Raw genomic sequence first — 13988 nt, 5'->3', positions numbered from 1 at the left:
AGATATGTTATTAAGACAAGGTCTTAAGACTAAAGAGTGACTGAATAAGTCCAGTGAAATGGAATGCAGCATTTAAAGTTGACATCCTGAGGCATATCATAAATAGCCATAATTGTGGGTAACACATGGATTTTACTATTCCACCCAATGTCAACAGTTACCGTGACATAAGGACAAATGCAGCTGGAAGAACAAGTGGTTGCAGACTTACCATCTCAGCCGTTTATGTCAGTTACAAAAGTGATGACTAATATAAGAGACTATGATACACTTGATAAAATTTACAGTAGAATGTTCTCTCTTTTTTTAGGCTGCTTTGTGGGCATAAGTGATCCCACATTTTGGAGTTTGGCCCTTGGACTTACAAGTCTCGCTGCATGGGGTATTGTCCAAATGTGGATGAGGCATATGGCCACCAGTCCAGTCCAGCCAACTGTACTCGACAATCGTTGACCAGGAATCAGTCACTTTGACGAGCCATGCCATATAGTGACTGGTCACATAACTATGCAGAGCTATATAGCCAATACACCTGTTTCACCTGATGGACCTACCAGGTCTTTACTCAGCCAGCCATGTAGCCAAATATTGGGCCATCTGCTTAGCTGAGAGATGCTGGCTGTTCAGATAAGAGCTTTGCTGACCACCCATCCAATAGCCAGGTCATCCATCTAGCCAATTGCTGGTCCAGCTGGCAAGACAAACCAGTTGCCAATGCAGTGGCCAGAACAAATCTTGTATGACTTGAGCCTTTAGGCGAGATCAAAGATGATGGCATGGCCCCGCAGCATGTTTATTTGATGCTGATAAAATGCATGAAGAGGATGATTATCACAATGAGTGCAGGGATAACTGTGAGATTCACTGTGTGCAGCTTCTGTATTGGGGCTTAAGGAATACACCTTAAAATGCTGCCGTCTCCAGAGTGCTGCCAATTTCCGAGTGGCCAGCCCAGTCAGTTGTGAGCCAGGCATATAAGATCAAGACCTAAATTTAATGAGTCAGTTAGGATTCTGATCAGTTGGAACAGAAGGGATCTTCTTTCCTTTGAGTCAATTAGGATTCTGATGAATAGGGACAAATCAGACCTTAATCCATTCTAGCATTTCATCCATCTTGTTTGCCTTAATTGTGTGCACAACATGGGTTGTTGAGCTCACAGAGTCAATTTCCAATGGAGTGGATTTCAGGAGAGTTTTGCAACTCCTTATACTACTCAACACAGCAGATTTGATTCTCCTTGGCTAACATTTCATGTGCCCTCTGCAGATGGGCTGGATAGGCCAATGACACCCATTTTCCAAATGTATAGATCACAAAATCATGATCCTGAATGAAGTGTGTCTCCCATATTAGCACAACAAACAATGGCTAACAGTGAGAATTCCTTTACTAATGCCACACCCAGAAATTTCTGTACAGATTCAACTGGTACAGTTCAGGAACTCATATAGCCCAGCACAGTGTGGTCAGTGGCAAATGGGGGCTGCAGAAGTTGCCTACCCACATGAACATTATTCAAGAAGTGAAAGCCATAATGAATGCATTTCTAGAAGAAACATATATGGGAAGGTAGTCCTCATTATGGCAGACAATTGTGTGATGGTGACTTACATCCTTAAACAAAAGAGGACAAATTTGCCAGATCTAGACATATTTGTGAATTTATTAGTTCCCAAAATTTATTACTGCCCAGATAATACATAATCCAGGCAGGCTTAGTGTCCCGGCCAGTTCATTGTCACAAAACAGGTCAGACTCTTTTTCATTCACAGTGGTCCATCCACCCAACAATTTTTCAATGTATCTGTTCATTTTAGGCCTGCTCCATGATAAATTTCTTTGTGACAAGGTGGAATCACAAGCTGCCCGCCATCATTTCACCAGTCCCAGACCCATAGGCATGGGCTATGTATGCACTATCAATCAACTTGGATGGGTTTTGGTGCTACCTCTACTCCCCCAGAGTCAAATATTATTCAAAATGTAAGTGGCTGAAAACAGCAAAGATGATTCTGCTAACTCCTCTAAAAAGGAAACAAGTCTTGAGTGAATGATCTGCTACATCTAGCAATAGACATTTACAGGAAAATGCCCAAAGACCCATCCTGTTCAGACAGCCATGGTTGCAGTTGTTTCATCCATGCCCTGACTGACTACTCCTTCATGCATGGCTTTTGTCAGGAGAGCCTTATGAACAAAACAGTTTCAGCCTTCTGATGTGGAGAGAATCTCTCGAGCTAAAAGGTCCAACACTTTGATGGTGTAGATAGGGAAATGGCAGGTTTCAGGAACTGGTGTGATAGCAACAGCATTGTTCCTTTGAGTGCCTCAGACACAGAATTGGTTGACTTTTTCCTTTCGCTCTTTGAGGAGATAAAGTTAGTATCATTTATGTTTAAAGGCTACCACTCCATGCTCTGCACATTCTGACATAACAATAGAGTGGATATAAATCATGATCAGGATTTATCACAGCTAATTTAAAATTTAAAGGACCAAGATCTCGCACCCTGTTTCCCAAGTGGAATTTATAATAACTGCTGACATGGCTAAATTTGAGTCCTTAGCCAGCACCTCCATGAAGCTGCTGCTATCTCATGAAACATGTTTTTTGATAGCCCTAGTTTCAACATGCAGGGTCAGCAAGTTGCATGTCATTTGCAGGACCTGAACTATCTGCATTTAAGCTCAAATGGTTCCATTTTTCAGATGACACAACCAGGCTTGATAGAAAAGAACAGTCTGCCATCAGTGAGTAATCAAAGAATGGCCATCCACCATCTCTTCTCTATCAATAAGTCTAAAGATGCATTAGTACAAAACTCAGTCTGCATGCTAAAACACTATGAAAAATGCAGGGGTGGTGAAGATATGGTAGGAGGATATAGCCATCCAAGCCCTACCAAGTGGGTCATATATTTGGTGTATTCAGTGATCTTGAGATCAAGTACACCTCATGAAAATTTCAGCTCATAAAAAAATAAGGGTTATCTATGCAAGGCTTACATTTGAATGGAACATGGACATTCATGACATAATAGAGACAATTGTCTGGCATGCACAGTCTTCTGAAGCTTCTATCTCATGATACAGCTAATAATGTTAATGGGATCAGGGCATGCATTCAAAGAAACGATCAAACAAATACTTACTCAGTGACATTTCTAATAAGACCTACCACACCTCCCCACAAATGCACCTAGCAGTGCTCAAGGGAGGTAAGGGGAATGATTGATAGGAGTTTCTTCCCTTTGTCTTTATGGCATATTGATGGAACAACAAACTATTTTTATCTTTATGTGATTGCTAATTTGAGAGGTGATGGAACATCTACATAATGTGATTGTGTGATTTTTCTTGGAAAAACATAATATGCTAAACAATTAGCTTTTTTGAAACACAAATGTACCTGGAGTAAGGGAAACAAAGGTTGTGTTGTTTTGTGTGACACAGTGATCTGGCAGATAGGTTCTTCTCCAGAACTATGGAATAGAATTAGACTAATCTTGATAGAAAGTGTCCTGGCATGAATACCTTTCAGTTTACGCAATGGATTATGATCCATCATCAAATATGGCCTCCATTACCAAAAATAAAGAAACATGTAAATGTCATCTCAAAAACCACTCAACTGACTTTGCCCAAATTTGATAGTATTTTACCAATTTTGACAAAAAGTATCCTGGCATTGTGGGCTTTCAAATCTTTACAAATGCCAATCCACAGTTAGAAGTGGAATATTTACACAATCTCATCAAAATAAAACTCAGAACAGAATTTTTCCAACTCTGGCACTAAGTATCTAGGCATGGGTCTTTCATAATATTGTGCAAATGCTTTTGATCTGCCATCAGATATGTATGAATGAAGAAAAACTTGAGAAACCATGAAACAGTTGTTTTCATAACATATATAATCAACATCATTATAAGAACTTTTGCAAGAAAGCATCCTGCTGACCCGGATTTCTTGGTCAACTGCTGACTTGTATTTGGCTTTTAGCCAGGTGAACAGTCTCAAGCCCACTTGAGGCCTCTTGTTCATTACTGTTATTACACCCAATTATGTATTTATTTGTTATGCTTGTTCAGTGTAAAAGTCTTATAAAGATGGCTAGAAACTGAATTCTTGAAAGTTCTCATCTGATATTACATTTTCAGTAGAAAAATATTAAATCACACAGTTGTAGTTGAATCATTTATTCATTATTGATAACTCAAAAAAAAGCCTTTATATGCATTGATATAGGATAGAAACTTCCTCCCAAATGTCAGAATTTTACACAAGATCCCAAAGGTCAGAATTTTACATGAATTCCCAAGGACGATAATTTTGCATGAGACATGAGGTTGTGCTCAATATTTGACTTATCCCACGTGTAGAATTTTTGACGAGACTTGAGGCTTTGCCAAATATTTGACATGGTTCTTATCATGCAAGTATAGTGTGTGTGTGTGTGTGCATGTGACTTGGATTTTTAACGTAGCTTTAACAATTTTTCAGTCATATCGCTACGATGTCTGCAGTGTGGCAGTTTATAGTGATATCTAGCACTGGGGCATCATGCCGAAGACATGTAGCATGATGTCCCACCCAGTCACATTATCCTGACACAAGGCCGACCAGTTCTAACACTAACCTCATAATGCTGAGCGCCAAGCGAGGCAGCTGTTGGTACCATTTTTGTAAGTCTTTGGTATGACTCGACTGGGGATCGAACCCACGACCTCCCACATCCAAGGCAGATGCTCTTACCACTTGGCCACCAGAGCAATCATGCAAGTGTCTAAACAAGGATTATTTTTCTTACATATCTGGCAGCAATAAAAGATTATGAACAAAATGGTGCCCAGTAGGTACAGATAAAGTGTAGAAAGGACAAAATACACATTGAACTGTTTTCCTCATTTAGATACAGCATATATAGTTTACATTTTAAAAGTTGTTGTTAAAAGTGAGTTTACAGTGTAGACACATCAAATAACTACTTAATTTAAAGTAATAGAATCATAATAGACAATGATGTGAGATAAATATATTCACCATCATCAGTGTTCAGCACTGGAAAACTGGATCATTAACACAGAGGAATGTGGTAAATTACTTTCTGTAACTATTATTCTTACATGATCAACTGGTTTAACTTGAGCATGGAGATTTTTGTAATTTTCACCTGAAATGGGAGTAGGAAATGCATTTTGGAGGTTAATTCTGAATATATCCAAATACACCTGCTTCCAAAAGATTTTTGCTTAGCTTGAAGCCTAATTGTTGTATTGTTTTTCATTTTCATGCCTGTCCACTTCTTACTTCCAAAATCCAACTTATCTGACTTTTTGCAAAGGCTCACCTGTCAGTGTGCAGTTCAGACTGGTCTGCCTTAGATATCAGGCCAAAAAATCCAGACACAGAATCCAATTCCAACAACAGGCAAATATTTGGTGTAAAAGAATCAGGTCTCAAAAACTACATTTTCCCCTTTGCATTTTGTAATCCAGGTAGAGAGTCCAGATTATTTGGTATCATTGTAGAGCTACAATGTGTATGTTAAATGACCTTGATGCCACAGAGCTCGGAAGTAGGGTACAGCTTCATCACGCCTACAGACAGGATCGGAGCTAAATAAATTGAGCCAGTTTCACATGTGATTTTGTGACTCCCAGCTTTACTCTAAATCAGAATATTACATGATGTTTCTGTACCTCTTCTTTTGTTTTTAATTTAAGAAAACCCATTAATTTTGTAAGTATTTGGTGTATGATTTATATACTTAGTTCCACTTTGTTTATCTACGGAAGACTTAATTTGATTTTTGGTGTAATTTCAGACCCCCTCTTGCCACGAGTGGTAGCCTTTATACAGGAGTTCCCAGAGTTTTTACAAACTGTTGTCCACTGTGCCAGGAAGACAGAAGTAGCACTCTGGCCATACTTGTTTTCCACAATCGGCAACCCTAAAGACTTATTTGAGGTACAGAGTAACATTTTCATATCCTGTAATGAATGAAACAGAAAGAAAGAGAAAATAAGCTATATGGGCCTTAAAAATGAGACTTTTTTCAGTTACTTTTCGTATATGTTAATCTCTACACATTTTATGCTCCCACAGTAAGTGTGGAGAGGGCATATAGTGTTACATAAGCGAGTCAGTCTTTTCCTGTACATCCTGTCTTGATCTGTCCATCTAGTCTTGTCCATTCCATCCCATCTTATCCAATCTGTCCATCCTGTCTTGTCCCATCTGTCTATCCCTTCTTGCCCCATCTGTCCATACCCTCTTGTCTCATCTGTCCATCCCATCTTGTCCTGTCCATCCAGTCTTGTCCCATCTATCCATCCATCTGTCATGAACTTTGTTTCTGCTCAATAACTTTTGAAAAACTTCATGGCTTGAAACCAAATTTGTTACGATGTTTATAATAATAAGAATGCATAGGTTAAGTTTGATTTTTACTGTTTTGATAAAGAAAATTATGGAGTTGTGGCCCTTGTTTGACTTAAACTTTGCCATTGCATGTTGAACCAAGCTTTGTTTTCTGTGTGTATCTGAAAATGCCTATCTAATTAACAAGTTCTTTTCTGTGTTTATCTGAAAATGACTATCCAGTTATCAGGTACTTTTCTGTGAATATCTGAAAATGACTATCCGGTTAACAAGTACCTTTCTGTGTTTATCTGAAAATTACTATCTATTAATCAAGTACTTTTCTGTGTGTATCTGAAAATGCATATCTAATTAACAAGTACTTTCTGTGTGTATCTGAAAATACCTATCTAATAAACAAGTACTTTTTTGTGTGTATCTGTAAATGCCTATCTAATTAACAAGTTCTTTTCTGAAAATGACTATCTGATTAACAAGTACCTTTCTGTGTGTATCTGAAAATGACTATCCAGTTAACAATTACTTTTTTATGTATCTGAAAATTGCTGTAGCTGATTAACAAGTACTTTTTTGTATGTATCTGAAAATGACTATCTAATTAACAAGTAGTTGTTGTGTATATCTGAAAATGACCATCTAATTAGCAAGTACTTTTTTGTTTGTATCTGAAATGCCTATCTAATTAACAGGTACTTTTCTGTGTGTATCTGAAAATGACTATCAAATTAACAAGTACATTTCTGTGTGTATCTGAAAATGCATATCTAATTAACAAGTATTTTTTTGTATGTATCTGAAAATAACTAATTGACAAGTACTTTTCGGTGTGTATCTGAAAATGCATATCTAACTAACAAGTATTTTTTTGTATGTATCTGAAAATGACTAATTGACAAGTACTTTTTGGTGTGTATCTGAAAATGACTATCTAATTAACAAGTACTTTTTTGTGTGTATCTTTGTACTGTCAGCATGTATTAAGTATACTTTCTAAATGCTTGATAAGTTTTTATTTTTTATCATTGCACTTTTAATTAGGCATGAGGGTTGGGCTTTTTATTAATAATTTATCTGAAGCTTTTATTAGGGAACTACATTAGCTTAGTTTGAAGAGCATTGTATTCATAATCTAAGGGTCACGGGGCTCATTACCCACTCAGGCCAGCCCAGGTTGTCTCCCTCAGTGTGTATTTGGGTAAGGCACATAGCTCATATTTCCTTGGCATGATATAGCCAGTCATGTGTTAAAAGTGCTGTTAAAACCAACTCAAACAAAACTCAACCTTTGTAGAAACTGAGTCATGTGGCTTGTTTGTTATCAGATATATGTGTTATAAAGCATCTCATACTTTGCAGTGTTAAAGTCATATAGATTAAGCTCTTTGTTAAAAAAGTCATGTAGATTGAGCTCTGTGTTCAGTTCTTGTAGATTTAAGGTCTGTGTTCAAGTCTTGTAGATGAAGGTCTGTGTTCAAGTCTTGTAGATGAAGGTCTGTGTTCAAGTCTTGTAGATGAAGGTCTGTGTTCAAGTCTTGTAGATGAAGATCTGTTTTCAAGTCTTGTAGATGAAGATCTGTTTTCAATTCTTGTAGATTTAAGGTCTATGTTCAAGTCATGTAGATGAAGGTCTGTTCAAGTCTTGTAGATGAAGATCTGTTTTCAATTCTTGTAGATTTAAGGTCTGTGTTCAAGTCTTGTAGATGAAGGTCTGTGTTCAAGTCTTGTAGATGAAGGTATGTGTTCAAGTCATGTAGATGAAGGTCTGTGTTCAAGTCTTGTAGATGAAGGTCTGTGTTCAAGTCTTGTAGATGAAGGTCTGTGTTCAAGTCTTGTAGATGAAGGTCTGTTCAAGTCTTGTAGATGAAGATCTGTTTTCAAGTCTTGTAGATGAAGGTCTGTGTTCAAGTCTTGTAGATGAAGATCTGTTTTCAATTCTTGTAGATTTAAGGTCTATGTTCAAGTCTTGTAGATGAAGGTCTGTGTTCAAGTCTTGTAGATGGAGGTATGTGTTCAAGTCTTGTAGATGAAGGTCAGTTTTCATGTCTTTGAGATTAAGGTCTGTATTCAAGTCTTGTAGATGAAGGTCTGTGTTCAAGTCATGTAGATGAAGGTCTGTTCAAGTCTTGTAGATGAAGATCTGTTTTCAGTTCTTGTAGATTTAAGGTCTATGTTCAAGTCTTGTAGATGAAGGTCTGTGTTCAAGTCTTGTAGATGAAGGTATGTGTTCAAGTCTTGTAGATGAAGATCTGTTTTCAAGTCTTGTAGATGAAGGTCTGTGTTCAAGTCTTGTAGATGAAGATCTGTTTTCAATTCTTGTAGATTTAAGGTCTATGTTCAAGTCTTGTAGATGAAGGTCTGTGTTCAAGTCTTGTAGATGGAGGTATGTGTTCAAGTCTTGTAGATGAAGGTCAGTTTTCATGTCTTTGAGATTAAGGTCTGTATTCAAGTCTTGTAGATGAAGGTCTGTGTTCAAGTCATGTAGATGAAGGTCTGTGTTCAAGTCTTGTAGATGAAGGTATGTGTTCAAGTCTTGTAGATGAAGGTCTGTGTTCAAGTCTTGTAGATGAAGATCTGTTTTCAATTCTTGTAGATTTAAGGTCTGTGTTCAAGTCTTTTAGATGAAGGTCAGTTTTCATGTCTTTGAGATTAAGCTGTATGTTAAAGTCTTGTAAATTAAGCTCTGTGTTCAGGTTGTTTATTTTAGCCAAATAAAATATCGGCTTGACAAAAAGTTAGTCTGTTGTAACATTTTAAGTTCTTACATTAATTCTTCATCTGTGAAACTGTCAGCAGTTGACTAACAACATATACTGTATCTACTAACTAATACCCTGATCTGTGGTCACTTAATGTGCCAGCAATTCAGGGTCTGTGTTGTTTTGGGTTTTTTTTTTTCTTCTGATTATTCCATTCAAACTTCACTCTTAACTTTTAAAAGATGGTAGATCTCACTTTCTACCACACATTTACTGAAATGTAAAATGCATCAAGTGTGATCGCAATTTACACGAGAGTTTTGTTTTTGAAGCGCAAGCATTATTTGAGATTCGCGTAAATTGAGATCATTTTCTCCGTATAAATTCAGCATGTTAAAATTAGGGGATGCTTCTGCAAAGTAGATTAAATTTTAAAAAATAATAAAAGTTTTCATAAAAAACATAGGGAAATGAACTTAAAACATGAAATAATGCATTTTAATAAATAGAACTTATATACATGTAATTAAAAAATGTAAGCTGTGTTCTAGATGTACTTTCACTAAGGTTCAAAGCATGCTTTATCATGGCAGTACTCTGACCAGCTTCATACCTTTTCACTACTTCAAGTTTAACCTCTAAAGAAATAGCCTTCCTTGGTCTCTTCAGATTATCACTTGCTCGTCTTTTAGATGCCATCACTAATAACATTCCAAAATTGTACTGTAACAAACAATTTGCACATGTACATACATATGCAGCATGGAGGCCACAATAAATAGAATATTGGGGGCGTAAGAGCTGGGCATTGTGGGTAATGTTTGCGTGCAACGGTGGCACAATCTATGTGCACAAGGAGTTATCTTAATAGTAGCGATCTTTTTCACACTTTTCCCCATCTCGCATTATTTTGAATTCCTGTGAATTGAGATCGCATAAATTGTGATCACACTGTACATTGGAAACCCAGATCTGCCATTGCATAATGTGCCATCACATCAGGGTCTTCACTAGTTTGTGATATGCATGATTTCTTACCAACAGGATAAACTCTGATCTGCTTGCACATTATATGACAGTAGATCAGGTCTATGCTTTCTCGCAGTTGGCTACAAGAAACACTCAGTTTTATGCCATTGCTGAGGTTACGGTGTAAAATCATAATTGTTGTAAATCAGAAGAAAGATAAATGCACATGCATGAGCTGCGCATGAGTCACAGCATTTGACACAAACGACGTCATAAAAATGAGTACAAATTTAATGATATTTCTACATTTTAAATGGCATAAAATGAAAGCACGTAAATTGAATTTGCATAAATCGAGTTTCTTTTGTAAGTTGTTATGCATGGTTAAGATATATATTTACCACAATGTGTCTTTCTTGAACAGAGAACTGGACAAGTGAACTGTTGATATTCTGGGTTGATTTAGCATTTTTCTGAATATTAATTAACCTTTACTACAAACACTGATACATTGTTTTGATAATTGCTCACTACCACTATAGTGAGGGGACAGAAATTGCCTGTCCTTTCATCCATCTGTCTGACTTGCGAATGCTCTAATAGCCACATTTTGTTTTACATTTGAATCAAATTTGATGTGAAGCTTTATCTCAACAACAGCTAAGTCTAGGTCAGTGATGAGGACACTTAGCATAGGTGTTGCTAATTCATAACCTTGTGAACACCCTGCCTTCAACATTTCTTGTAAGATTTTAACCTGATTTGCTTTGTAGCTTTATCTCAACAAGAGCTTGGATAAGTATGGTAACATATTCTGAATTATTGCCCTTGATTGTTTTAGCATAAACATTACCGATTCACAAGTTTTGGAATACTTTAGCTTCCACATTTATAATTGTATTTCAGTTAAATGGTCTGTGAAGCTTCATTCCTACAAGTGTTTGGTTACATTTGATGAAAAGCGTATTCTGCACACATTTCTATTAGTTATTTCCCTTGGTCATTGTAGCATAAGCTAACTGTGTGAACATCTAGCCTCAACATTGATTGGACTAAAATGTGAACAAGATGACAGTGTTATGGACCTCATAGCCATGATCAGGTTAGAAATTAGGACTGCAGTGGTGGTCTAGTGGTTTGAGCATCCATCTCAGATGTGAGAGGTCATGGGTTCGAACCCCAGCCAAGTCATAACAAAGACTTATAAAAATGGCACTAACAGCTGCCTTGCTTGGCTAGGCATTCAGCATTAAGAGGTTAGTGTTAGGACTAGTTAGCCTTGTGTCAGGATAATGTGACTGGGTGCAACATCGTGCTATACATGTCAACGGCATGATGCCCCAGTGCTAGACATCACTATAAACTGCCACACTGCAGACATCATAGTGATATGACTGAAAAAATGCTAAAGCTACATTAAAAATTCAAATCACACACACACACACACATACATAACAGGTTAGAAATTATAAATTGACCGAAATAACCAAGTATAAATATCTTAAGAGTTTGATTTTTTTTCAAACGTTTTGTCATGTGCTTATCATTAGTTGCTGATGAAAGCAAAAATTTAAAACTGTTAAAATATTTATTCTCTGAGCATGGGAAATTACAAACAATCATGAATTATCCAGAGCAACGAAGCACCCGTTTCAGTTTTATGTGAAGTACTTTCTTGTTGCAACAGTAGGTCATTATGACCCATATTTTATGCTTAATTGATTTGGTTAAATCTCTGTTTCATGTTCATTTCTCAGGTACCGGGCACTGTTCAAGCTAGCAGAATTATGAAATTGATGACGATATCCATCTCTTTTACTTCCACAACCTTACCACAACATAAGCTCATCATGGTCTTTTTACTGGCTCTCATTAGGACTTCTCTGGTGGCCTAGTGGTTAGAGCATCCACCTTTAATGTGGGCAGTCACAGGTTCAAACCCAGGCCAAGTCATACCAAAGACCTATAAAAATGGTACTAACAGCTGCCTCGCTAGGCTAGGCACTCAGCATTAAGAGGTCAGTGTTAGGACTGGTCAGCCTTGTGTCAGGATAATGTGAATGGGTGGGACATGATGCTACATGTCTGTGGCTTGATGCCCCAGTGCTAGATATTACTATAAACTGCCACTCTGCAGACATCATAGAGATATAACCGAAAATTTTTTGAAAGCTACATGAAAAATCCAAATCACACACACACACACACACACACACACACACACTGGCTTTCATTAGGTTTTTGTGTTTAACTCAATCCCTTATGAATTCTGTCCTTCCTAGGATCTTGAAATTTGGTGATTGGATGTAACTTGAATAATACTGCAGGCTTATTCCAAAAAGAGGTCTTAGTGACCTGTATTTGATGCTTCAGTGACTTTCTGAAAGTTTGTATTTAAAGTTATTTTTTGAATCAGTGTATGTTAGAATCATGAAACTTGATAATTGGATGCATGTATACTGGTACAGCACCCTTACAATCAAAGAAGGCCACTGAGACTTTTTACATTTAATGCTTTGATAACATTGCTAAATATTTGTGTTTAGCTCATAACCACAGCTTCTTATATGTTATGTGCATCCTAGCCTACACAGTTAGCCATTTCTGACTAGTACAGTTGGAAGTAGAACTATGATTCTACTGGTGTTGTACTGGCTGTCACTCCAAAGTTTTACTCGAAACCTGTGACTTTCAACCAGTAAAATCCTGCATCTTAAGGTGGATAATAATAATAGCTTCTGAATCAGAAGTTAAGATCAACAGTTTTGAAAACAAAAGAAAAGCAAAATTAATCTTGGTTTTTTGCCAACTCGTAGATGCTTTACTTTGATGTCATAGAAAAGAATGTTTTTTGTAGCTCTACTTGTCATTGATAAGGTGAGCTTATGAGATGGCCTGTCGTCTGTCTGTCTGTTAGCACAAGCCTGTTATCCCCTTAGACTAAATGGAGGATTGCCATGAAACTTCACGATCACCTCAAGGTCTGGTTTTTTCTAAATGAAAACGGCTCATCTGACTTTCAGTATTGCCACTATTTTGAAAATCTTCATGTCACTACTCCTTCTGATTGGATGGTCATATCAACATGGAGTTTTCACTGAAAGACTTCCTCTGATGAGATGATGTCTAGTTGATCCTAAATGGAAATGGTGCTGTTCTGAAAACGAGCATTCAGATTTTTCACAATTTGATTTCAGCTTCATTTGCAAATAAATTTCACCACAGCAAGGTTTCTGATGAATTTGATGATCAGCTTATCTCTCTATTTAAAAGAGCTTTGGCCCTGACCAATGTATCAGAATGTATTTGAACACTCTAGCATCTACAGCTTTTGTTTGATGCCTGCCAGATTTGCAGAAAGCTTTTTTTTGTGTGATAAGATTAAGAAGAGTTTAACTGAAGTGGACCATATTTTACAATATTCTGGCCCATTATTAAATTGGAATATTTTAATGGCTTGATTATACTGTTGGGCTTTTAATCAATTAGACTATGAAGCTTTATATTTAGCAAAATATTAGATCAAATTCAGGAACGAGTTTGACCATATTGTACTGAGTATTGCCTATTGTTGGTTCGGTACTACAGATCCCAGTTCTCTAGCTGTTTAGGACGAAATGTCAGTGGATAATGGCTGTGTGAGCAGTAGTGATGAAAGAATATGTTTTATTTGTCAGTTACTGACATAAAAACACCAGATGTTAATTTTTTTTTATATGTATATTGCAGTTCTTGAATTGTCAAAACAGTTTCTAAAATGATGTTGGAACGGGTCCAAAAGTTATCGGTCAAATACACAGTGGGTTCATAGATCTAGTGAAATTATATTACTCCATCACCATATGCTCTATTTCACAACAACTGTCCCTGTAGCCATGTTTCCTATATGCTTAGCAAGAACGGATAAAGTCAACCAGTTTAATTTTCCGGATATTT

General features: G+C 37.0%; 1 protein-coding gene across 2 annotated transcripts in view; it reads left to right on the top strand.

Moving 5' to 3' along the window:
* LOC149806855 (guanine nucleotide exchange factor subunit RIC1-like) overlaps positions 1–13988 on the top strand; it is a 190305-nt gene that overhangs the window by 99857 nt on the left and 76460 nt on the right. For both annotated transcript variants that reach the window (XM_089958692.1, XM_089958684.1), the window contains exon 23: positions 5831–5973. In XM_089958692.1, coding sequence (XP_089814818.1) covers positions 5831–5973 — 143 coding nt within the window. The remainder of the gene's footprint in view (positions 1–5830; positions 5974–13988) is intronic.

The sequence above is a fragment of the Sinohyriopsis cumingii genome, chromosome 1, assembly GCF_028554795.1.
Source record: "Sinohyriopsis cumingii isolate HCF-2022 chromosome 1, ASM2855479v2, whole genome shotgun sequence".
Classification (NCBI taxonomy): Eukaryota; Metazoa; Mollusca; class Bivalvia; order Unionida; family Unionidae; genus Sinohyriopsis; species Sinohyriopsis cumingii.
The sequence above is the reverse complement of the archived record's forward strand: the minus strand, read 5'-3'. Positions and strand labels throughout refer to the sequence as shown.